The sequence below is a fragment of the Diospyros lotus genome, chromosome 10, assembly GCF_014633365.1.
Source record: "Diospyros lotus cultivar Yz01 chromosome 10, ASM1463336v1, whole genome shotgun sequence".
Lineage (NCBI taxonomy): Eukaryota > Viridiplantae > Streptophyta > Magnoliopsida > Ericales > Ebenaceae > Diospyros > Diospyros lotus.
This window is the reverse complement of record NC_068347.1, coordinates 17,130,558-17,154,830: the sequence shown is the minus strand read 5'-3', so window position 1 is coordinate 17,154,830 and position 24,273 is coordinate 17,130,558. Positions and strand designations below refer to the sequence as shown.

The following is a 24,273-nucleotide window of genomic DNA, read 5'->3' as shown; positions in this document are numbered from 1 at the left end:
ATTTAATATTTGGTCTAAATCTAATTTAGCCCAAATATAATATTTAATATTTGGCCCAAATCTAATTTAGTTCAAATATAATATTTAATTTAATATTTAGCCAAAATACTTTATTTAGTCCAAATATTAATTTAAGCCCAAATATATTTTATTTCCTATTTGCCACTCCAACAAATAGAAAATGATTAAATTATAAACTCCTTCCTAATTTAATCAATTTTCATTTTAGGAAACCTTTTCCTTTATAACGACCCCTTGTCAAATCGACGTCATTATGTCTCTTTGTTCTTTTTCTGTGAGAACCTACTACGGCACAATTTCTTGCTGAAGTGTCCCACTTAACCATACGTTTGCTCTCCTGGTTTAAGCCAAGGATTGTGCCTATTGTGTATGACTCATTAGGCTTCCGAATATGTTGGCAATGTGTCGGTACGAACACATATGACAAAATTGGCCTCTAGCAAGACGTCATGCCTACCCAATTATTCAGAAGGATTCATAATCTGCAAATAACCTTTCACGAGCATGGTTGCCGTGTAATACGATCCTCTCATCAATGTATCTTATGTGATCTCAAGTATGGCGATGTGTTGCTTGATTACGATCACATAAGTTTTTCTTCTTTCATCTGGATATCTTCACTTAATAGAAAGTGAATCAATAATTTGTTATTGATCTCTTTCACCATGACCATGGATTTAAAGTGAATATTCACCGAATGCGCCTTAAATACATCATCCTCTATCAAGGGATAGACGAGTCTCATCTTGGTTATACACCCATCTCTATAAGCCTCACGATATGCCCAACGATCACCCATGTGGAACCTTTGTCTAGGCCCATCGAAACGATGTCAAAGCATACCGGTCTTCTTATGAGATGACCGTGACAACCTCAGGTCCAAGGATTAGTTACACCCATCTCGTATAAGAATACCATCAACATATAACCAAAATGGATTCTCACGGTGAGTCATGTCCAATGATACGTTCTCCAACATTGGTAACCTATGTACTTGTCTAGGCATCCTCATGCCTATGGGTGTGAGACCCCCATTGCTATCACATAGCAAAAACATAGCACATACAAGTCTTACCGCAATTGTCAATGTCCATTCTTGACATTGCTACGACTTGGGACATTTAATGATGTCTTGAAACTGTGATGCATCATCTCACATCTCTATAGATTAATCACAGTATACATCATATGGATTCCTATCTAGTTTCATCAGGTCATTACAATAATAACAAGAAACTAATAGAATGACTTCTTGTGGAATTGAATAGCTCCTTATTCAATAATAAATATGATTGCAATTGTCAGTGTACAACATGCCCAATCTGATTGGGTCTAGAGCACTTACACTAACACCCGGGACTTGGAAGAGGGACACTTTGGGCAAGCTTCACCACGGCCCATTGGGGCCTTCTGGAAAGTCCTAGGGTCTTCCATAGCCATCATCTTCGATCTTGAAGGAGCGGAAAGTCCTTTACTCTGAGAGGCCTTCGAAGCCTTCTCGGACGAGACGAGGAGTCCTTTACCTTAAGAGGTCTTGGGAGCCTTCTTAGTAACCTTCTTCGACATGGCCGGGGCAGAAGCTCCTTGGCTCTCAGGAAAATCTAAGATCATCCCCTCGGTGATGGGAGAATAGGTTATCTCCTAGAGATTTTCAACTGTGCAAGAAAAATAAGGGAAATCAATGTCTAATAAAGATGAAAGGAGGGAGGAAGTAAGGAAGAAAGATGGGGCCTAACACTTACAGGTCACACCGTCTAAGCCCACATTGCTAAGTGTTGGATTGGAAAGCTATTCCTCTTTCTAGTCCCAACTGATACCCATAATCTTACTGGATGACTCTTTGATGGCCTCGATGCTCAGACGTCTGCGTTTGGTATCCAACGTCCATCCATTGCACATGGACTAAATCTCTTATGCGGAGTTGGATGTTTTGGGGCAGACAAAGATGAAGTGTTCTTTCCAATCATCTGAATCTTTGGACCCCCTAGAGAACATGAGTGATGTGGTCGTGATCTCAGGATCCGTACGCTCCTTGGACACAAGGAGGCAGCTTTCCTTCATAACCCTTGGCGAGATAGAAATCCAACCTCCCGGATCGCGGTTGGTAGTGAATAAGTAATCAAAAAGCTCTCCCGAGGGCTTCACTCGACCAAAACTATAGATGACGATGAAACCCATCAAATACCTCTATCCGAAGGGAGACAGCTGGGCTGGTGTGTGGTGTCAGAGCAGGGACATAACCCTCCCTCGGGGGGGCAGGCGAAAGCCTCTATTGAAAGCGCACTTTTAAATTCAAAGGCGACCGACGACGAGGTGACATGCCCGTAAATGGGTGTTGAAATCAACCTCCCATTCTTCGGGAATCTTATATTTTTCCCTAAACTGCTAACACTCTGACTCGCTCATCCATTGGCAAGGAATGGAAGAGACAAGGTGGTTTTCCCACTTAACAAGTTCTGTGCTAGCCGAGTTAAGTCTTCCAAATCCGGTAATCGCCATAAAAGAAAGTTAAGAGAGAGAGCAAGGAAGAGGCAGGAAGGGAATGCACGCTAACACGACAATAGGCTAGGCATAAAAAGAATCGGAAGAAGAAGTGAACAAAAGGGCGATAGTGGCCTATTAAAGCCTTAAAGGTAGAGGACAGAGGGGCAAGTAATGATGAGCATTAATTACCTAGAGATTGCGCGGCTTGAGAAGTGAAAGGTTTGGACAGCGTCTAGGAAACGAATATCGACATCGAAAAAAATTGGTAACCACACTATATATACCTATACAAGAAAAAGAAACTCCTTAGCTCCTTGGATCCAATGGATCTCAACCCTCATAAAAAGGCGCTTGAAACCTTCAGAGATTTTGACACTCCTTGAGCCATTCAAACTAGATGGCTCAAAGAGTGGGGAGGCAAGTGATGAGGGAAAATGCCCTCGGGTTCATAATTACTCCAATATCCCGAGAATACAGCTAACGATAGCAGTAACACGTGCTCGCTAGGGAGCCACTCCATTGACGTCATCCTACTTAAGCCCAGAAAGGACACGTGGAATATACGTCTCAACATACCAACCTGTTGCTCAGTGAAGATTCTCCAGATTCCTCGACATCAATCATTGCTCCGAGGGTCATGGAGATAGGGACTATCCTGAATCCCTCGGAAACGATTATCATATCCATATCGGTAAGATCATAGCTCCGCAAGGGACGGGATGGGGATCCCGGCGATTCAAAAGGGAATCCTTATCTTGGCAAAAGGATAAAAAAAAAAGGTAACAAGGACGGGTAAAGGATCATTCTCTCTCTTTTTCCTAAATTCCCTATTGCATACTGAAAACTTGCAATCAAATCGGTGAACTGACTTGATCGTTGGAATGATCACGGGGGAGCAAGTCCCTGACTTCATCTTTTGCAGGTACTCGAATTGAGGCAGAAGAAGGTGATCAACTTCTGCATCATCAAAAAGTAAAAAGGCAAAAACATTAAATGAACAAGGAGAGCATGAGTGAGATTGTAAGTACACAATAATATATAATTGATTTGCAGTCTCTCGAATTTATAATCTTGTCACATTGTCGTAATTGTAATATTTTTAGGTTTTTTGAGCATTTTGCACAGGCAACATCAATTGTTGTTGTCAAAATACAAAAAAAAAAAAATTATTTGATTGAGAACATCGTCGTCATACCGCCTAAATATATAAAAAAGAAACAATCAAAAGGCACGAAGATCCCCATGCAAATACTTTAATGCTTAACTCAAACACTAAAAATTATAAAAACTATATTGAAACCAGTATTAACGACATACATTTTTTAGAATGAATGTCTGCTTATTTATAAAGGGATATGGAGTAATCTTAAATAATTCAGAATTAGAATTCTTACAGATAACATATATCTTAGTATTCTAAAATCCGTTAGAATTAGGATTCTTACATTTTTTAATCATTTAGGATTAAAATTCTTATGGATAATATTAATCCCAATATTCTAAAATCCTTTTAAAATTAGAATTCCTTATGAATAATTACTTATATTTTTTTTGGAATATTTAAAGAAATTTTTGAATATCGAAGTTATCTAGTTTGCATATTTGTGCGAGACACCCTCCTCTCGACAGATTATGGGAAAATACATGCCTTTTAGCCCAAATAGATGTTTCGAGTTTTTTTATCTTTTAATGAGTTTTTGCCTATGACACAACAATTATCAAAGAACAAAGATTTGATATTTTATAATCAATATATTACTCTAAGTAAGAGAATTCATTACTCGACCGAAAAGATGATATACTCAATTATTGGTTTCTTCTAGTCAATTAAGTATATAAGCACATAGCCTAGCTATTTCAACTTTATTTCTTACTCGATTACTAATATCTCAGTTAGTCAAATATAACTCTGATCACTTTATTAGTATTCTTCAGTGCATTACTCAAGTACAATAAATATATACTTGATATAACATTAGAATATTTATGTGATACTTGATTAGTCTTAACACTTTACCAGCATTATTCGTTTAATCCATTTAGATTATCGAGTATGATTATTTGTCACTCAACTCGTCATTTTTTTTACTTGATCTACTCAATTACAAGAATTGAATACTCGAGTGATGTTTTGAAAGTTGTTAAAACTTACTTTTCTAATCACATTCACTCGATTACCAAAAAAAATTACTTGAATAGGTTAATATGGTACTTGATTGCACACAAGGTTTTACTCAATTATTAATTTAACATTAAATTCATTAAAATTTTGCCTAAGATTTTATCATCATCAAACATAACTCAACCTTTTCGATCCTAACAGAGATGAGCCCCAGGAGCCTGAGGTTCCTTTAGTCAGGGCTCCAAGGAGTAGGGTCCAGGTGGAGAATCCTCCTTTGCTGCTAGCTAGACAATGAGTTTGCAGATGATCTCATGATCAAGGAGCAAGTCACGAGGATTTAAAGAGAAGCCAAAGAGGGCGTCGTTTGAGTCTTAGGGCCTTCCAAACCCTTGCCCAATATGGAGGCTCTGATGTGCTTGAGGCTTGATTTCCCTTCTAGAGCGGGGCGTGCTTCGACGAGGTTGAGGTTGAGGCCAACGTCCCAAGGCTGATGTTGCTAAGGATCATTGCTTTGAAGGTGACTCCCTCACTGTTGTGTCACTCGGTACCATTTTGGCGGCTAAGTTGGAGAGCCACCATTTTCTAGATATGGTGGAAAAGTCTAAGTGGCTAGAGGCTTCTTTCTTTCTTAGAGACCTTTTACTTGAAGCACTCCTTGCTCTTGGTCTTGGACGTGATGATGCATGGAGGAACAATTTCCCCGAAACCCTTCTCGGGATCATAAACATACACCCCAATCTTTACGTCAAAAAGCCTTGGGGAGTTGGCATTTTTTATTTTTTATGACTTAGGTATTCAGATTTCAACCACTTAATTCTAAAAGAAATCGATTTTCCTTTCTAATTCGATATCCAGATGCAGTCGCAAGCTTATACACTCTTAAACGAACACGCAGTCAATCCCCACTAACTAGGATATTTCTACCTCTATCAAAAGTTGATTCCGTCATTCTCAAGAAAACTTTAAAATTTTATCACTTACGTTATATTCTTAGGGGTTTTCTTCCTTCTTTTTGATGTCAACCCTCAAGGAGTTTCTCACATCCTCATTTTTAGTTCTTTTTCTATTTTTAAAATTTTGCAAACAAAAAAAAAAAAAAAATTTGTTTATAACATTTTATAAACAAAAACTGAAATAAAATTATAAGGAAACGAGCCCTTATTGATTCAACCTCACTAACTTCCTATCCTAGTTACTTGTTTTAATACCTTTTCACTTTTTTTCTTTATACAACTGTAATAAGAATGCAAATGCTAATCTTTGTTGGTCTAAAGTGTGATGTGACTTAACAAGTATGTATGAATTATTTCGGTTGTGGCACAGATGAGTGGATTATATACCTGCATGCGGTTTTCTATAATAAGTTTGCTTAACGCACACTCAAAAAGTAATGACATCTTAGTCATTAGTTCTGGGTATCCTGCTCGAAGGATGCTCTTTTATCCCCTTACTTTGCAATGACAAATCTGCACGGGAACTCAGATACAACTAAGAGATTTATTGCACAGACCAGAAATAACTTGAAAACCTCACCATTGTCAGGTCATACAATCGCACATCAACAGCAGGCTTGATTCTAAAGCCCCACATATTCACAATTCACATATTCAAACCAATATATACAGTTACTATGCTGATCAGACAAACATTAAACTCTTAAACGTACGAGAACACAACATCCGCAGATGGTCCCATTCTAAAACTCTGGCAATCAAACAAAGCCCAGGAACCCAGGTAACCAAACAATTCTTCCTTCTTAACATTAAAGAAACAAGAAAGCAGAGGAAGGATCACTGGAGCCGTAAAATTATACAGGAAATGTCATCTTTGCTCTTCCTTTCAACTGCCGCTTCAGTCAAGTGCTTCGCAGCTGATTTAGCATCCTTTATGTGCTTGATACAGTCCACTGCCTCTTGATTCGACATTACCTGTTTTCATAAACTAAATCTGTCCAGAATATATTCCACATAAAAGAAAATATTTTGGGAATAGAAGGGTCAGTAAGTGCACTGTTTAGTTTTTTATTAGCCAATTATGTAAGTTGTATGAGAAGAAAATTGTCTCCACTAGAGTTTCTCAACAGGAACCATTCCACAAGTCCCATGCATATAATACCTCTTGCAGATTACTTCAGTATAGGAAAGTCTATTCAACATTTCAGAATTCAGTAATTCTGTTTCACAGCTTTCCTCTTTTTCTCACTTGCAGTAGGAAGATTTTGAAATAGATTGCTGAAGATCCTAACCTTCAGATGTGGATATTCCAATCTACATATCAGTAACGTGATTTTTATATGTACTCCATGTAAAAAAACAACTCTCCCCCAAACCTAGCAAAGACTGGCATGCACCGGAAGAAACCTTTTTTTATTTTTTTTCAAGATGTACTCTGCAGACCTTCTTTAAAAATTGCCAATAATGTTTTAAGTTCATAATCACACACATAAATGCTACCTCTGCAAATTCAAAAATTAAATCCTTATCCTCTTCTTATCTCTCCATCCCTATTAAAGATAGTTGGCATCGGTGAACAGGGGGAAAAAAAATGTTTCGAATCAAAGATACCAAAGATCAGCAAGAACCTACCTTCCATATGCCATCACTTGCCAAGATAACAAACTCTGCATCATCATCTACAGTCTCCATGGACACATCTGGCTCTGAACTGAGGTGCTCTTTCAAGCTTTTATCACCAAATGCTCTTGCTACAGCCAATTGTCCATCAACACGTGGGACATCACCTGAATTGATGTGACCATTAGAGGGTAATTTTAACAACAAAATTAGGCAAAGGACAGAAGGAAAACAATCAACATGATGAAGTAGCAAACAATTTTAAATTGCTGGAGGAATGACACAAAAGGATCTGTCACAAGCCTAGTGGCTTATGTGTAATAACTAGAGATGCATAGCTATAAGTAGTAATAACAGAATGGCTATAACAGATTGCATGTGCGAGCGGTTCCGCCTAGGCCACTTGCAGGAATCAGTTGTGATAACAACTAGTTGGGCGAGCCTATAAATGGGCATTGTATGTGATGATGGGACCTATGAATGAATACATTCGGATCTTTCCCTCTCTAATTTCTCTCTCTGTTTCTCTCCCTCTTCTTAATTCAAATTCTCCCTCTCCTCTCTTTCTCAAATTCCCGATTCTTCCAGAATTGCCCAAGCCTCGTACTCGAGACTTGACAATTGGTATCAGAGCTAGCGGCCTCGGCAGTGTTTTGGAAGAAAGTGCGAAGTAGACGATGGCGGAAGGAACGAGACTCAAACAAATGGAAACAAGAATGGAAGCACTGGAGTTCGGAATTACGTAGACACATGAGGCTATCACCCATAGCAGGGAAGATGTGGCTGCAATGCGAGAAGGAATGCGAGAGGAACTGGCAACTTCTTGCGAGGACATGCACCGCGAGCTGGAAAGGCATAGAGAAACGATGGATCAATTTGGTCAAAGGATCAATAGCATGTTTAATATGCTATCATCCCTACCACAATTCCGTTTGCCAACGGAATTTCTCCCGCGATCTGGAGCTGGTCCAAATTCGAACGGATCTAGAATACTCCTGAGACCTACAGGAGAAGCGGAGTCGGAAGGGGTGCAAGGAGTGGACATGGATCCTCAGGTAAGGGAATTTCAATTACAACCTGGTACTCACACGCCAATGCCAAGGCTGGAGATACCATTATTTGATGGGACAAGGCCAAGATGGTGGGTGCGTCGGTGTGAATGTTTCTTCCAGTATTATAATGTGGCGAAAACTCAGCGAATTACATTGGCCACAGCCTATCTTAATGATACGGCTGACTCCTGGTTTCAAGGATGGTATAGGTACCAAGAAATTGGGGTGAGATGGATCGATTTTGCCGAAGAACTGTGTAGGCATTTTGGAGAAAAGAATTTGGCGGATGTGATAGAAGAATTCAACAAACTTCGGCAAGAAGGGACGGTAATGGAGTATTTAGAGAAATTCGAGGAGTTAGGAGCTCTAATGTGGAACGCTCAACCATCACTGACTGAGCAATATTTTGTATCCAGCTTTATTAGTGGGCTCAAGGATGAGTTGAGATCCATGGTAAAGATGATGATGCCACTCACGGTTAGACAAGCAGCAGAAAAGGCCAGATTACAAGAATTGACGTTAGAAGCTATCTACAAAAGGAATAGGACCTCCTCTCGAACAGGACCTTTAATCAGTCTACCTCCTAGTGGTCATGCACGGGAGATAGGGGTGGCAGGAGGTACAGGTCCACCCAGAGGAAGTCAGCAAGCCGTGGCAATTAGAAATCCCACTATGGAACAGAGAAGATAGTTGCGGCTCTGTTTTAGATGTGGAGATCCTCATAGTCCTGGCCACCAATGTAGAAGGCAGCTACTAAACATGGAGGGTGGAGAGGAGCAAATATTAGAGAGGGGCAAGAAGACCTTGAAGAAACAAAGGCGGAAGTTCCTCAAGGTGATCCTGTCGGTGAAGGAGGGGAAATTTCATTTCATGCACTAAAAGGGGAGCATGCAGGGCAAATCATTAAGGTTGAAGGGCGAGTGAACAAAAGAAGAATGATGGTGTTGATTGATAGCGGCAACACCCACAGCTTCCTCAATGAGGCAACTGCTATGGAACTAGGGTGTGCCTTGGTAAATACTTCTCCCTTATCAGTAACGGTAGCTAACGGCAACAAAATGTACAGCAATCATAAGAGTGTAGGGTTTAAATGGCTGATGCAAGGGGAAGAGTTCTCTACGAATCTAAGAATTCTGGAACTAGGAGGCTGTGACATTGTCCTTGGGGTGGATTGGATGAGGACAGTAAGTCCTTTGACTTTCGACTTCAATAAATTGGAAGTCACACTGGATTTGAAAGACTGGAAGCTGACGTTAAAAGGATGCCTCGAGGCAGGGGAATGCAAGATGATCACGGGAAAAAAATTATAGAAGTTGCTAATGAAAGGAGAAGGGCAGATATCCCAGCTATTTTCCATTCAAACGATAGGAAAAGATGAGCAGGAGAGCCCTTCCACTTCCGACCTCTTTGCAAAGGTAACCTTCCCTACTGAATTAGGTCCATTACTTATAAAATTTCAAGAACTATTTGTGGAACCATGCACCCTGCCTCCAAACCGTCTGTTTAATCATACTATACCTTTGAAACCCAATTTTGAGCCAGTAAACGTACGAGCCTACCGTTATCCCCCTTATCAGAAGGCTGAGATTGAAAAACAGGTAAAAAATATGCTCCAAACGGCCATTATCCAACCAAGTCAAAGCCCTTTCGCCTCACCCGTTCTTCTCGTCAAAAAGAAAGATGGTACTTGGCGCTTTTGCATAGACTATAGGCAGTTAAACAACCTTACCATAAAAAATAAATTTCCTATTCCCTTGATTGAAGACCTATTAGACGAGCTAAATGGTGCTGCCATCTTCACGAAACTAGACCTGAGGGCAGGGTATCATCAAATTAGAATGAACCCTACCGACATCCATAAAACAGCCTTCCACACACACCAAGGCCTCTATGAATTTTGGGTGATACCATTTGCACCAATGCCCCAGCCACTTTTCAGGCCCTTATGACCACCTCTTCGCCCCATACTTACGGAAATTTATTTTAGTCTTCTTCGATGACATTTTAGTTTACAGTCCCAACCTCGAACAACATCTAGCCCACCTGCAAATCACATTTGAAATCCTGAAATTTAATCAATTGTTTGTTAAACTCTCTAAGTGTTCCTTTGCAAAGAATAAGGTGATTATTTAGGGCATATCATTTCTGGCCGAGGAGTCAGTACCGACCCTAGTAAAATTACAGCAATGTTGGAGTGGCCCAAGCCCTTGACAATAAGGGAGCTAAGAGGATTTCTTGGCTTAACAGGATATTATAGAAGGTTCATACAGAATATGGCGTGATTAGTAAGCCATTAACTGAATTTCTCAAGAAGGACAACTTCGGATGGAATTCCCAGGCTGAGCAAGCTTTCAACACCCTAAAAAAGGCGATGACACAAGCCCCAATTCTGGCACTACCAGATTTCTCTAAGGCTTTTGTGGTGGAAACTGATGCATGCAACATCGGGGTAGGTGCAGTGCTGACACAAGAAGGGAAACCCCTCGCTTACATCAGTCAAGCACTGGCTGCTCGACACCGAGGGCTAAGTGTGTATGAAAAAGAACTGTTAGCCATGATTATAGCTATCGACAAGTGGAGACATTATTTGGAAGGAGCCCCCTTCATAATACGTACTGACCATGATAGCCTAAAACACCTCCTCCAACAAAAGCTGCATACGCATTTGCGAAGGAAGGGAATATCCAAATTGTTGGGTCTGAATTACGTGATACAGTATAAGCGGGGAAAGGAAAACATTATGGCAGATGCTCTGTCACGGAGATCAGAAGCAGGGGCATGTGAGGCAATCACCGTCGTGGTGCCTGATTGGGTCAAAGACATTACTGGAAGCTATGAGAAGTCTGAGTGGACCAAATCCCTCCAAACCCAATTAGCCGTGCGGCACACCAATGAGCAGGGATATTCTATGGCCAACGAGTTGATCAGGTTTAAAGGCAGATTGGTCGTGGGCAATGACAGGGAACTACGAGCTAAGATCTTACAGGCATTACATAGCTCTCCACTAAGGGGACACTCGGGGGTTCGAGCTACTTATTACCGGGTTCGACAGATGTTCTTTTGGCCTGGCCTCAAGAAAGAAGTTATGGAGTATGTGGCAGCTTGCATGACATGCCAACGATGCAATCTTGAACAAGTGGCTTATCCAGGATTGTTACAGCCACTGGCTATACCAGACAGGGCATGGGAGGAGATATCCATGAATTTCATCGAGGGCTTGCCCAAATCAGAGGGCCGAAACGCGATTCTAGTTGTGGTCGATCGGCTGACCAAATTTGCTCATTTCATTGGCCTCACTCACCCATTCACAGCCTAGGAGATTGTTCGAGTGTTCATTGATACAGTGGCCAAACTGCATGGCCTACCTAAATCCATCGTCTCAGATCGAGACAAAATATTTACCAGCCACTTCTGGCAGGAGCTGTTCAAGAACTTAGGGGTGCGTCTACACATGTCATCAGCATACCATCCGAAGTCTGATGGGCAGACCGAAAGGGTCAACCAGTGCTTGGAATCCTACTTGCGATGTATGTGTTTTGCTCGGCCTAAGAGTTGGGGTAAGTGGCTTTCTTTAGCTCAGTGGTGGTATAATACAACTCACCACAGCACTATCAAGAAAACTCCCTTTGAAGCTCTATTCGATATCAGACACCTATAATGCCTATCATGATGGGTACCAATAGGGTGCGAACTAATGCAGCTGAGTATTTGTAAGACCGGCAGGAGATGATCTCACTCCTCAAGCAAGAGTTGGCCACCGCTAACAACAGGATGAAACAAGTCGCAGACCGCAAACGAAGTGACCGAAACTTCGAAGTAGGCGATCGGGTCTTCTTAAAGGTTTGACGGTTCCTAGAATCCTCTTTTTCTAAGGTCACCCCCACCAAGCTCAGTCCTAAGTACTTTGGACCATTTCTCATCTTGGAGCGGGTCGGTCAAGTCACCAACAGATTGCAATTACCTCCCCACGTGGAATGTCACCCAGTATTTCATGTCTCCCTATTGAAGAAGCTCATCGAGCCTAACGCTACTGTGAGCTCTGAACCACCTCCTGCAACCGAAGAGGCCGACAGCGACGGGGAACCATTAGCCATCATCGACCGGCGAGTAGTCCATCAGGGCCCCGTACCTCTCATCCAAGTTTTAGTTCAGTGGTCCAACCGTCACCCGGAGTATACCACTTGGGAATACCTGCCCCAGCTGCTGAGTCAATTTCCACGCACTGCTCAGCTACTCACCTTCCTTGGGGACAAGGAAGCTTTTAAGGGGCCGGGACTATCACAAGCCTAGTGGCTTATGTGTAATAACTAGAGATGCATAGCTATAAGTAGTAATAACAGAATGGTTATAACAGATTGCATGTGCGGGCGGTTCCGCCTAGGCCACTTGCAGGAATCAGTTGTGATAACAACTAGTTGGGCGAGCCTATAAATGGGCATTGTATGTGAGGATGGGACCTATGAATGAATACATTCGGATCTTTTCCTCTCTAATTTCTCTCTCTGTTTCTCTCCCTCTTCTTAATTCAAATTCTCCCTCTCCTCTCTTTCTCGAATTCCCGATTCTTCCAGAATTGCCCAAGCCTCATACTCGAGGCTTGACAGGATCATTTTCCACAAACAGATAGACTTATCCCTTTATTAACTGCCAAGAACAAGTTACATTTTTACAGTTCAAAATCAATTTAGTCAACTTCTTTGTGAGATAAACAAAAAGAAAAAAAAAAAAAAAAAAGCTGAAAACAAAACTATATCCCACTAGAAACAACATTATGAGAAACCTCATGACAAATATTATGGGAGTGTGCAAATGCTCACAATACAAGTCATGTCTGTCTCAACTTTTAATTTGTCTTACAAAAATCTAGTTACCTGGAAAATTTGATACAAAGCCACCTCTATTCTCAATGTTCTTTCTTTCCTTACTAGGCTCATGATCAACCGATAATTGTTTGGCCACACCATTTTTGCAGATAACAGCTCGAGAATCCCCGACATTAGCTACTACAAGCTTCTGACCATTAATTAATATTGCTGTAACTGCAGTTGAACCCCCTTTACCCAAATCCACTGCTTTCTCCAAAATAGTAGTATCAGTAATACGATAAGCTCTCCTGATCGCTTTCTCCATTTCAGTCCAGAAATCAGGCTACTCACATCCAGAAAATCAAAGGAAAAAGAAATACAGTGAGATTGATTTCTTCTGCCATGAGAACTACAAATAGTAATTACCCTTTATAATGAGGAAACAAGATTTTTTTCTTTTTTCATTTTTTACTTATTAACTTACTTTTTACAAGTGTAGGGTATTAAAGGAACAATGGATGTTATATTGAAGAATTGATTGTAATATGTCCATAATGAAGTATTAACTGAACCCAAACAACCATACAATGTTATTTCAAATCAGTAAATTTCTTCTTTTATAGTTATGCATGTTGAAGAACTATAGAAAAATGTCCAGGAAAGTACACCATTGTGCAGCAAACATGCAGTACCTCTTTTAAAATATTGTCAAACAAATGAGACCGTAGATAATTAGGAATGACATGGCTCAAATGACCATCAAATATTGCAAACAGACCAAGTTCATTGTCATCAACTTTCTTGAATTCTGCAACAACAAAATCTTCCATTTCATGGCCTGATTTTCCCTTAACCAAGTGATAGCCATGTGTTATGTGCTTCGACATTTTACTTTTCCCTTTTCCAGTATCAGATGCAGATGAACCAAAACCCACTTTCTCCTGCAAAAGGCATCGCAGCCCATGAAGGGAAAAAAACAACAAATCAAGCCTTAATCCCATTATGTGGGCCATGAAGGAAAAAACATTCTTATTGTTACTTCTTTTTTCTAATAGAAATGATGTCAGGCTGAAGAAACAAAGGATATGGCATTCCCAAACAGACCAAACCTATCACAGGGTAAGCACACTATCAACAGTTAATCATTAATGATTGGAATGCATGACAGACCAACAAAGTAGAGATCAAATACGAGCATAGGTATTTCTTTTAAACTAAGTTTTAATTGTCCAAGAAAGCTAAAACATAAATTGTACAATAGTTTTCAAGGTGGGACCTTGTACATGAATCAACCACAATCAGTTAAGATGCTTGATTAATGACTTCAAAAAACAGACTTGTATAAAAAACTAAGATAAAAACATCCAGGCCCTAAGAAAAGCAATATACAACTGTTGTTATTGGTAGTTAGGTAGACACGCACATGAGAGCTCAACAGATGCAATATAACTGAAACTAGAAATTGAGAAAAAATGCTGTCATATAATACATTTTCATATAAAATTTTCTACTAGAATGTCGTGCCAATGATATTTTTTTGAAAATATAAAACAACTTTCATCTTCATTTATCATAAAACAATGAAATTCAAGGCCATCACATGGTTAATTATTCTGCATAAACACAATTCAACAAGCACTCTGTCGGGAATCAGAGAATTAGGAGAGGAATTAGGAGATAAGCAGAGCAGTTATATGTAGTGGGGTGTTATTTTTACAATTATGTGTGGTGGGGTATTATTTTTACAGTTATGTAGTAGTACGGCGTCATTTTAAAGATGTGTAGTAATGGTAACTGCCGTAAATAACTGTTGAACTGCTAGGATAGCCCTATATAAAGCTATACATAGTATGCCGAGGAAACAAGGAATTTTATTGAAGTTATCTCATTTTTCTCTCTATCTACGCTCTGTTTCCCTCTATTCTTCTCTCTATTTTCTTCCTAAATTCTCTCATTTCTCTTTATTCTATGTTCTCGTCTGTTCTTCTCCCTGGTTTCTCCCTAAATCTTCTCATTTCTCCCTCTTTTTCTTTCTTCTTTCATGAACTATCAACTAGAAATCCTAGATTCAAAACCAATTTGACTGTTTGGATCTATTAGAGATGGAAGACAAAACTAGAATAAAACAATTGGAGGCGTAGGTTAACCAAGTTAAGTCTATGGTGACTAATCTACAAAACCAAATGGAGGCCTTGGAAGAAAGATTGAGTAAGCATCACAAAGCAATTCAATCAATGGAGAATAGGTTAGATGCTTTGATAAATGGATTGGCTAGAAGACTCAATGGGTTCTTATAGATGTTTTCCAAAATTCCACAAATCAGCTTACCGGGAGACTTTTCACCGAAGGAGAATCCTTTTCCAATTCTGGAAGATAATGAGTTCCAATTGAAATAAGATGAACAACCTGCCAAAGCTATACAAGACAGCTCGAATGTTGAATTTCCATCCCAAGACAGAAATGCTAATATTTATCAACCTATACCTTTTCCCTATTCAACAAGTTTCAGGATATGTGCTAGGTGTAACACTGAGATTGATTATGGAAGATTCTTGAATTGCATGGGTGTAGTTTGGCATCTAGAATGTTTCAGATCTCATGCCTACAATCAATCAATTTGTGATTATGAGTTTTCTATGTCTAGGAATTATCCTTATCATAGTCTTGCTACAAGGAGCACTATTACCCAAAATGTGACGTCTACAAGCATTTTATACCAACAAATGTAGCTGGGTTAATTGAATATAGAGCGCATCCTTTCTGGGTCCATAAGTATTGTCCTTTTCATAAGCATGATGGGCCTCCTCGATGTTGTAGCTGTGAGAGAATGAAGCCAACGGAAACAAGATATGTGACCCTAGATGATGGTCGAAAGCTCTGCCTAGAATGATTCAACTTGGCAATAATGGATACTAATGAGTGTCGGTCCCTTTATCACAAGAATTTTATGAAGAAATTGAAGTGACTGATAAAAATTTCCTTGAAGATGCACCCAGATAATAATACTTGAGAATTTTTGCCAAATCTCCTAGCTCAATTTCCTCGAGTTGTTCAGTTCCTTTGATTTTTTTGAGGACAACAAAATTTTGAAGGGAAGGGAAATGTCAAGAAACAGAGAATTAGGAAAAGAATTAGGAGATAAGTAGAGCAGTCGTGTATAGGGGGTGTTATTTTTATAGTTATGTAGTAGTGGGGTATTATTTTATAGTTGTGTAGTAATGGTAACTGTTGGACTGCTGGGATAGCCCTATATAAAGCTATATCATAGTATGCCAAGGAATCAAGGGATTATATTGAAGTTCTCATTTTTCTCTCTATCTATTCTCTGTTTCCCTATTACTCCCTAAATTCTCTCATTTCTCTCTATTCTCTGTTTCCATCTGTTCTTCTCCCTGTTTTCTCCCTAAATCTTCTCATTTCTCCCTCTCTTTCTTTCTTCTTTAATGAATGTCAACTAGAAATCTTAGATTCAAAATCTAGGGTCCTGACACACTCATTTGAAGTAATCCAGTTGGCTAAATTGGTAATTGTGCTCTAATTGGGTACTAAAAGAACCAAAAACCCAAAAAAAAAAAAAAATGCAAAAAGCTACAGTAGCACATAAAAATTTAATATTTATCCCACAAGAAATTAAAAATTACTTGAAACTATAGTGTTCAAGGCATAGTATATTAATACATTTTTGATGTAACACCAGTGATGTAAATATTTAATTACTTTAGCTATTTATAATAAATAATTCATACTTTATTTATTTAGGGATAAAAATATAAAAACTGATGCTGATCTTCTATTAATATTCCAGAGCTACATTTTATAATGCACAAGTTGATTTTCTTAGTTTTTTTTTTTTTCTTTTTGTAACTACTTCATTTAAAAGCATAACTAATTGTTCTCGAAAGAAACAATAGAAAGAACCAAAAGAAACAAGGCAATTGAATCTTTGTTGCACTTCCACCTGTATGCCGGCTGCCCACATTTGGCGTGTATATGAATTGTTTAAGATACAATTTGTTATAAAAAGTTCGTAGCACAGGTCCAAAGTCAAAACACCATGCAGATTTTCTTCTTTTTGCAGAATTGATAGTAAATTGTAGGTAATTTGCTAGTTCTCCATGTCAGAATTCATTTCCTTTCTCTATTTCACTTTCCCCACATGGATCAAATCAGTCCCTCCACATCCTACTGATCGGCTTTCGCCTCGTACGAAACCCTAAATCGACGATTCGTGAATCAAAATCCGTGAGAATTGCAAATTAACTGCGATATGTTCAGCAGGTCCTCCTCTAAATTTTTCTGAGTCGAAAGAAGATAACTAATTAGCATAGGTTGAGGATGGATGGGGATGTACCTTCATCTTGTGGAGGATTTCTTTGCCGGCCATGGCGGGGAATGGAGCGCGGCAACTGAACGAATATAGAATGAGGAAAGGAAAGGATGAAGCAGAGAAAGTTGCAGGGGAAGAAAGAGGACGCCAAGTGTAGAATGGAAGAAGGAGGGTTCTTCTTCTTCTTGAGTTGCAATCCGCATCCGCGTTCTCCGCCCGGCCCCTCGAGTCACGCGACGCGCTTTCCACGCTATTCTTCTGCTAAGGGCTAAGGCCGTGTTTGGAACTAGTACTCATGTCGCATTCGGTGGCCTCAACTCAAGAACAAAACAATCAACCACCGCAACTCCGAGTGCGTGTGTGAGCATTGAGCAAGATCTTAATTAGGCTGAAAGTGATGAATTGATCATTATGTTCAGACTGTCGGAATTTGGGATGGAGTCCGAGTCGTCTGAATTAGATCAATTTCAATTTCTACTCTACAGTCGGTGTATTGAGTAGCATAATTACATCAATTTATAAAATCAATTCTTATGAATTAGGCTATTCGGCCACCCTCAAAATCACTCACGATATATTGCAATTTATCGACTCCAAAATATCGTGATATGTCGCAATATTTTGAGTGGCTCAAGACCCGTCATTTCAGATTTTGCCTCCTTTTTCTCACTCTCTCACTCTTCTCTTTCTCTCTCAGGCCACCTTTCCCCCCCCTCTCGTTTTGGCTATTGCTATCTCTCCTTTCCGGCAACCCTTGGGTCGTTCCAGATGGTGCTCGCAACAGTGGGGGGCTTGACGACGGTGCTCACAGTGGTGGCAAGGCGAGGAGGGGCGATGGGGCAGCAGACGGTGCTCTCTCTCTCTGTATCTATCTATCTATCTCACTCACCCTTGAACTTGAAGGAGGAACGCATCGTCGCCGCCACTGCTGCTTGCACTGTCGTTGCCCACACCCAACCAACCTTGCCATTGAGAGATAAATCTACCACTGTCATCGCTCGTCGTCTCCATTGCTTTGATCTACAAGGAGGCAAGTCTCTCCCACAATGATTTTCAGCACATCCATCATATATACACATACGCAATTTTTTGGATTTGGCTGAAACTTTAAGTTTAGATCTACGAAGTTTTGGCTGTTAGATCTTGCTGGTTTTTTGATATATTGATCAATAGATTCTTGGGTGTTGTGTGGTTGCCTCTGATCGTCGGAAACCACCGACCACAGTGGCCGGTGGCGACCAGCAATGCATTTTTTGGATTGACCGAAAATTAAAACTCAGATCTACTAAAATCCAACCGTTAAATTTGATCCATTTTTTTGTATGTGAACTTTCTTGACTTAGTGTTTCTAATGATAGGGTCTGATCGTGGTAATTTTCGACTGGCGATTGTTAATTTTATTTAAATTTAGATATTTATTAATGTGTATATATATTTTAAATTTATATTAATTAAATTTAAATTATGTTAATTGTTTTGATAATAAATTGAAGATTTTAAAATGAAAAATTTTAATTTTAATTTGTTAATTAAAATAAATTATATTTTTTAATATTTATTTCAACTATTTAAATCAAACTTGCTCAATATAAAAATTTAAATATAATTATATAATTTTAAGTAAAAATGTTTGTTGTATCTATTATTTGTTTCTTTCATATATAAATGAATACAGAAAATATTCAAAAATGGTCTTAGTAATTTGACATACAGAAAATATTTGAAAAGTAAAAATATTATTCAGAAAATATTTAGAAATTATAAATATTATTCAGTTAAGACATTTTAAATATAATTAGAATTTTAGTTAAATATTTATTACAAAAAAATTAGTTAAATATTTATTGCAGTTGCCATCTACTAGACAACTGTGAAGTTCATTCAAATACTCTTTTTAACGTTCAAATTAAAAGTGTATTATGATTTAGAAGCTCAAATACTTTGATTTGGATTTTAAAATTTCTTGGGGTGATCTCGTCACATCGTAGTAATCCTTAAATTCTTTTAATTTCTAAATATTTTTTGTATGTCAAATTGCTAACAAAATTTTTGAATATTTTCTGTATTTATTTATATATGAAAAAAAATAAACAATAGATACAACAAACATTTTTACTTAAAATTCTATAATTATATTTAAATTTTTATATTGAATAAGTTTAATTTAAATGGTTAAAATAAATATTAAAAATATAATTTATTTTAAATTATAAAACATAATTTATTTTTTTATTATATTATATATGTATCTAAATATAGTTATCAAATTAAAATTAAAATTTTTTATTTTAAAATCTTCAATTTATTATAAAAAAAATTAACATAATTTAAATTTAATTAAAATTTTTTAATTTTATTTTATATAAATTTAAATATATATATACACATTAATAAATATCTAAATTCAAATAAAATTAACAATACCTATTTACCATTCAATTCTTAAATAAACTTAATAATTTCACTTCAAAATTTCACAAAACAAATACAAACCCACAAATTCAATACAAATTTAATATTCAACTTCAATACAATTTATAATTAAATATCAACATTCACAATATAAATAAAAATAATTACAAAATAATATATGTGTGTACGTATGTACAGAAGTCACAACCGCCGCCACCAACGCCGTCGTTGACCACTATCTGAAGATTTTGAAGATCAAAACCTACCATTAGAAACACGAAGTCAAGAGAATTAACATACAATAAAATGGGATAAATTTGACAATTAAATTTTAGTAGATCCAATTTTTTATTTTCGGCCAAACTTAAAAGTGCACTGCCAAGCACCATCGGCCACCGTGGCCGGTGGTTTCCGGCGATCAGAGGTAACCACCTGATACCCAAGGGCCTATTGATCAACATACCAAAAAACTAGCAAGATCTAACAGCCGAATCTCCATAGATCTAAACTTAAAGTTTCGACCTAACCCATAGCGCGTATATACGCATTGTCAGTCTCCATCAACCACCGTGGCAGGTAGTTTCCGGGGATCAAAGGCAACCACCCGACACCCAAGGGCCCATCGACTAACATACCCAAAAATCACAAGATCCAACGGTGAAATCTCCATAAATTTAAGCTTAAAATTTCGGCCAAACCGAAATCATAAGTATATACGTATATTATGAAACTTTGCTTAAAATCATAAAGACTTACCTCCTTATAGATCGGGGCCAAAACGAGGACAATGAAACGAAGCAGCCAGAATCTACATTAGGATCCATGTCTTTGACATCTCCGACATTCAAAGCCACTGATCCTTGGCTTCCATTAGCTTCTAAATTCTTATTCATCGCCTGATTCCCACTTCTGGAAACGGTAATAAGAGAGAGTGGGGGGGAATGAGGTGGGAAGAAGGATGAATAGAAAGGAAGCACGGGATAGAGTGTGTGTAACACCAGTATTATTGGTGTTAAGAGAATGAGAAAGGAAGTGAGAAACTTCTAAAAATGTCCTTGAAAATGTGATGGATCTTTGAAAATAATGGTGTCCTATGAGAGGGGTATTTTGGTAATTTGGATAGTGAAGTCCAATAAAGAATAATTTGGTAAATTGGAAATAATTCCTAAGTGGAATTAAATATGGAAGTGAGTTAATTTCTCATTTTTGTATTTATGTGGAGATAAATGGGATTTATAATTCACAAATGGCATTTTAGTAATTTGGAGTGAAATTCTATAAAGGAATTAAATTATGAAAAATAGGAAAAATACTGAATATTCAATTATGTGAGAAAAAAATTGATTTTTTTCCTAAATTGGTGAATTAATGTGGTGATGCCACATGGATGGCTTAGATTAAATCTTAGAAGCCAAGTATGGTGTCTTAGAGTGACACATGGTAATATGTCATCCAAGATAAAAGAGAGAATTAAATTAATGCAAAAGAAATGATAAATGGTCATTCTTGCATTTAATGAGAGGCATGATTGTGTTGGATTAAAAGAAAATCTAAAAAAAAAAATAGTAAATGGTCAAGCATTAATGATGGAAAATGATTCCATTAAATTAAATGAGAAATGGAAATGGATATTCAAGATGATCCAAGGGTGGAGGATTATTCTTGAAAATGGGAAGTGATCTAAAAGATGAGATAAATTCCTTCAAGTTGGCATGGATTGCCAACTCATATAAGAAGTCTTTTTTAAAATTGATTTTGGATGATGGAGATCATGGGTTAAAAAGATGGAAAGCTAGGATTAAATCCTAGCAAAGCACTTAGATTGTGCTTGTTTCAATGGTTGAGATCTTCTTTTAGAAAGTAAATGTAATCTAATGGATGAGATTAAAGAAGGAAAAAGCACATGGATTGTGCTTTCTTGTGTGGTTGGGATTTCCTCTCTAAAAGTAAAGGAAATCAAGGGCTAAGATGAAGACTTGAATTTGAGATATCAAGAAAAGAGAAGTATAAGAAGGGAAGGAGATCATTTTTCTCAAATTTTTGCCATTTGAAGAGCCTTGAAGAAGAAAGGAAAGAGTGAAAGGAAAATGAAAGAGAGAAAGGTAAGAAAGTGTGCATATTAGCCATTTTAAGTCTAGTTTTTCATTCTTTTAATCTTTTTGTTGAATATAGGATCTTGATTATTCAGATCTCTTAAGGAGAAAAGATGTAAATGAAGCTAAGAAGTTCTTCAAGATTCAAAGAATGGAAATAGGTAAGGGATAGCCCCATGGGATGGTGGCTAGCAAGGTTGTAAGTATGGTTCATGAATTCTTATGTGTGCATTGGTATGTTGTTTGTGTTCAAAGGACCTATGGCCATGAGGTTGCATGGGGTAGGGTAGGTTAAAATCTCAAACCAAGGTGATTGTGAGGATGTGGAAGCCCTAACTTTGTTACATTGCATGCATTGGCATCACATTTTATATTCATATTCATGCTTATTGTCATTGCACCCTTACTGAGCTTAATAACTCATGAGGTTTTATCCTCCCTTTATAGGTTGTTCTTATGGAAATAGGTTGGGAAAGTTGAAAGCTTTGTGATGTATATTTATTTTGTTAGTTCATGGCTTGTGGAAGCCTAAAGCATGTATTATAAATTTTTATGAATGTTGTAAATATATGGTGTTGTTGCTATGTGTATTGGGTTGGACCTTTATGATTCATAATAGGGCTCAAATGAAAGATTTGTGTAAAAATTGGTTTTTAAGGCTTGAAGGCCAAAGAGTCAAAGTGGAGTGAAAATGTAGATTTTTGATGCATTTTATTAGTGAGTAATTCTGAAAAATTTGGGTTAGAAAGCCCAAGGGAAAAAAAAAAAGAAAAATGATGGCAGTGGTAGCATCTGGGCCCACCAGGTGGCCCTCAAAGGGCCATAGTGGGCGCGTGGGCACCGGCGCACAGCCAGCCCACGCAGCCACTGCACCATGAGGCCCCGAGTAAGCCAGTAGGCCCCGTCGGCCAATTTTTTTAAAAAAAATTAAAATTTTAGAATTTTGGGGCATTTCTTGGTTGATTATGGGCCCTAGAGGAATTTTTAAAAGTAGGATATTTTTAGAGAAAATGCCAAAATTTTTGAAAATTTAAATTATATGAGTTTTTCCTTGAAATTGGTAAAAAAAATCAATGGATTGATTGGAATTTTGAATTTTATGGAGCCTAGTGGAATTCTTTGAAAGAAGAAGAATTAAAATAATGATTGGGCAAACTTAATAAAAATTAATTAGCCAAGTATGGTATGGTTGATCCTGGGATTGAGGGAAGGGAAGGACGAAGCCTAGTTCCCACCTAGGGCCTTTCGTGTTGAATCATAGTGCACCTTTCACAAATGGCCGGGCATGTGAACAGTTCGGATAATTGTTCATATGTGGCACCGTAAGTAGGAGTGGGGTGTCACAGTGTGAGAGAAAAAAGATGAGTTGAGGGTATATGTATTCAGGATATATTTGTAATTGTAATAAGGGGTAAATTTATAATTGCATAATGGGTGGCGTTGTGGGGGGCCGAATATCATTACCCCTAAATGACTACCCTGAAATACTAAAAATTTGCATTGAGTGAATTTATTCATATTATGTAAGCTGACTTTACTGTTGAAAATTATCTTTATTAAATGATTCATTTAAGGATGTTCATTCGATCCTAACTAAATTAGATTGATCCTAAATTAGGTCGGATTAGGGTTAAGATTCTTAAAATTCTTAAAATGAAGACCAGATTAGTTCGATCTGATTTAATCTTGAATATTTCTTTTTATGTTTTTCAATACAAAATCTTAAAAAAAATGAATATATTATTTGCACATTTAAAATTTTAAATATGTATATAATATATATTTAAATTTCTAAAATTTAATATATTATATATTATATGTATATTACTAAAAATAATAATATTATATTTATTATAATCAATTTTCAATCTTGGATCGATCTCAAACCAAACCAAAACTAGTTGCAATTAATATTTGGATCAAGGACTAGACTAAAGTCTAATTGGTGCAGGATTGTACTAGTTAATTCAAACTGAAATTTAAACACACCTATCTCTTTTATTGGTGTTGCTGTCTAATTACAATAATTAAATTTATTTGTATTAAAAAATAACTCAGGCTGAGTCACAAGGTCTGGGGTAGGGGTGAGAAGATGTTCGATTTAATCAAACTCTTTGTTCGTTTTCATTACAACGGTTCGGTTCGATTTTTCGTAGGAAGTTTGGTTTTTGATTTTCGGTTTGGTTTTCTTTGTCAAACTAACCAAACTAACCGAACCGAACCATTACAATAATTTTCAGCAATGACTTGCTCTTTAATGGATACTTGCATCCTTTTTTCAATGTGGCAACGACGACCTATTCATGTAACAACGAACTCCATCGACGGCATCGTAGTGTTGACTATTCTCTACGATTAACACAATAGCGAGGCTGGGTGATCTC

The 24,273-nt window shown here is 37.7% G+C and overlaps 1 protein-coding gene across 3 annotated transcripts; it reads right to left on the bottom strand.

Moving 5' to 3' along the window:
• Nucleotides 1–6,105: 6,105 nt before the first annotated feature.
• LOC127811942 (probable protein phosphatase 2C 39) lies at nt 6,106–17,825 on the bottom strand. 3 transcript variants are annotated; one of them, XM_052352152.1, is made up of 6 exons: nt 17,409–17,822; nt 17,016–17,270; nt 13,750–13,998; nt 13,124–13,400; nt 7,213–7,367; nt 6,106–6,555 (listed from the first exon to the last, which is right to left on the bottom strand). In XM_052352152.1, the coding sequence occupies exons 2-6, from the start codon at nt 17,034–17,036 to the stop codon at nt 6,418–6,420; spliced, it is 840 nt and encodes a 279-aa protein (XP_052208112.1). In that variant the 5' UTR covers nt 17,037–17,270; nt 17,409–17,822; the 3' UTR covers nt 6,106–6,417. The 3 variants fall into 3 exon arrangements, with proteins under 3 accessions (XP_052208112.1, XP_052208111.1, XP_052208113.1); XM_052352151.1 differs by lacking the exon at nt 17,016–17,270 and having other exon boundaries at nt 17,409–17,816; XM_052352153.1 differs by lacking the exon at nt 17,016–17,270 and having other exon boundaries at nt 6,448–6,574; nt 17,409–17,825.
• Between the last annotated feature and the right edge of the window lie 6,448 nt (nt 17,826–24,273).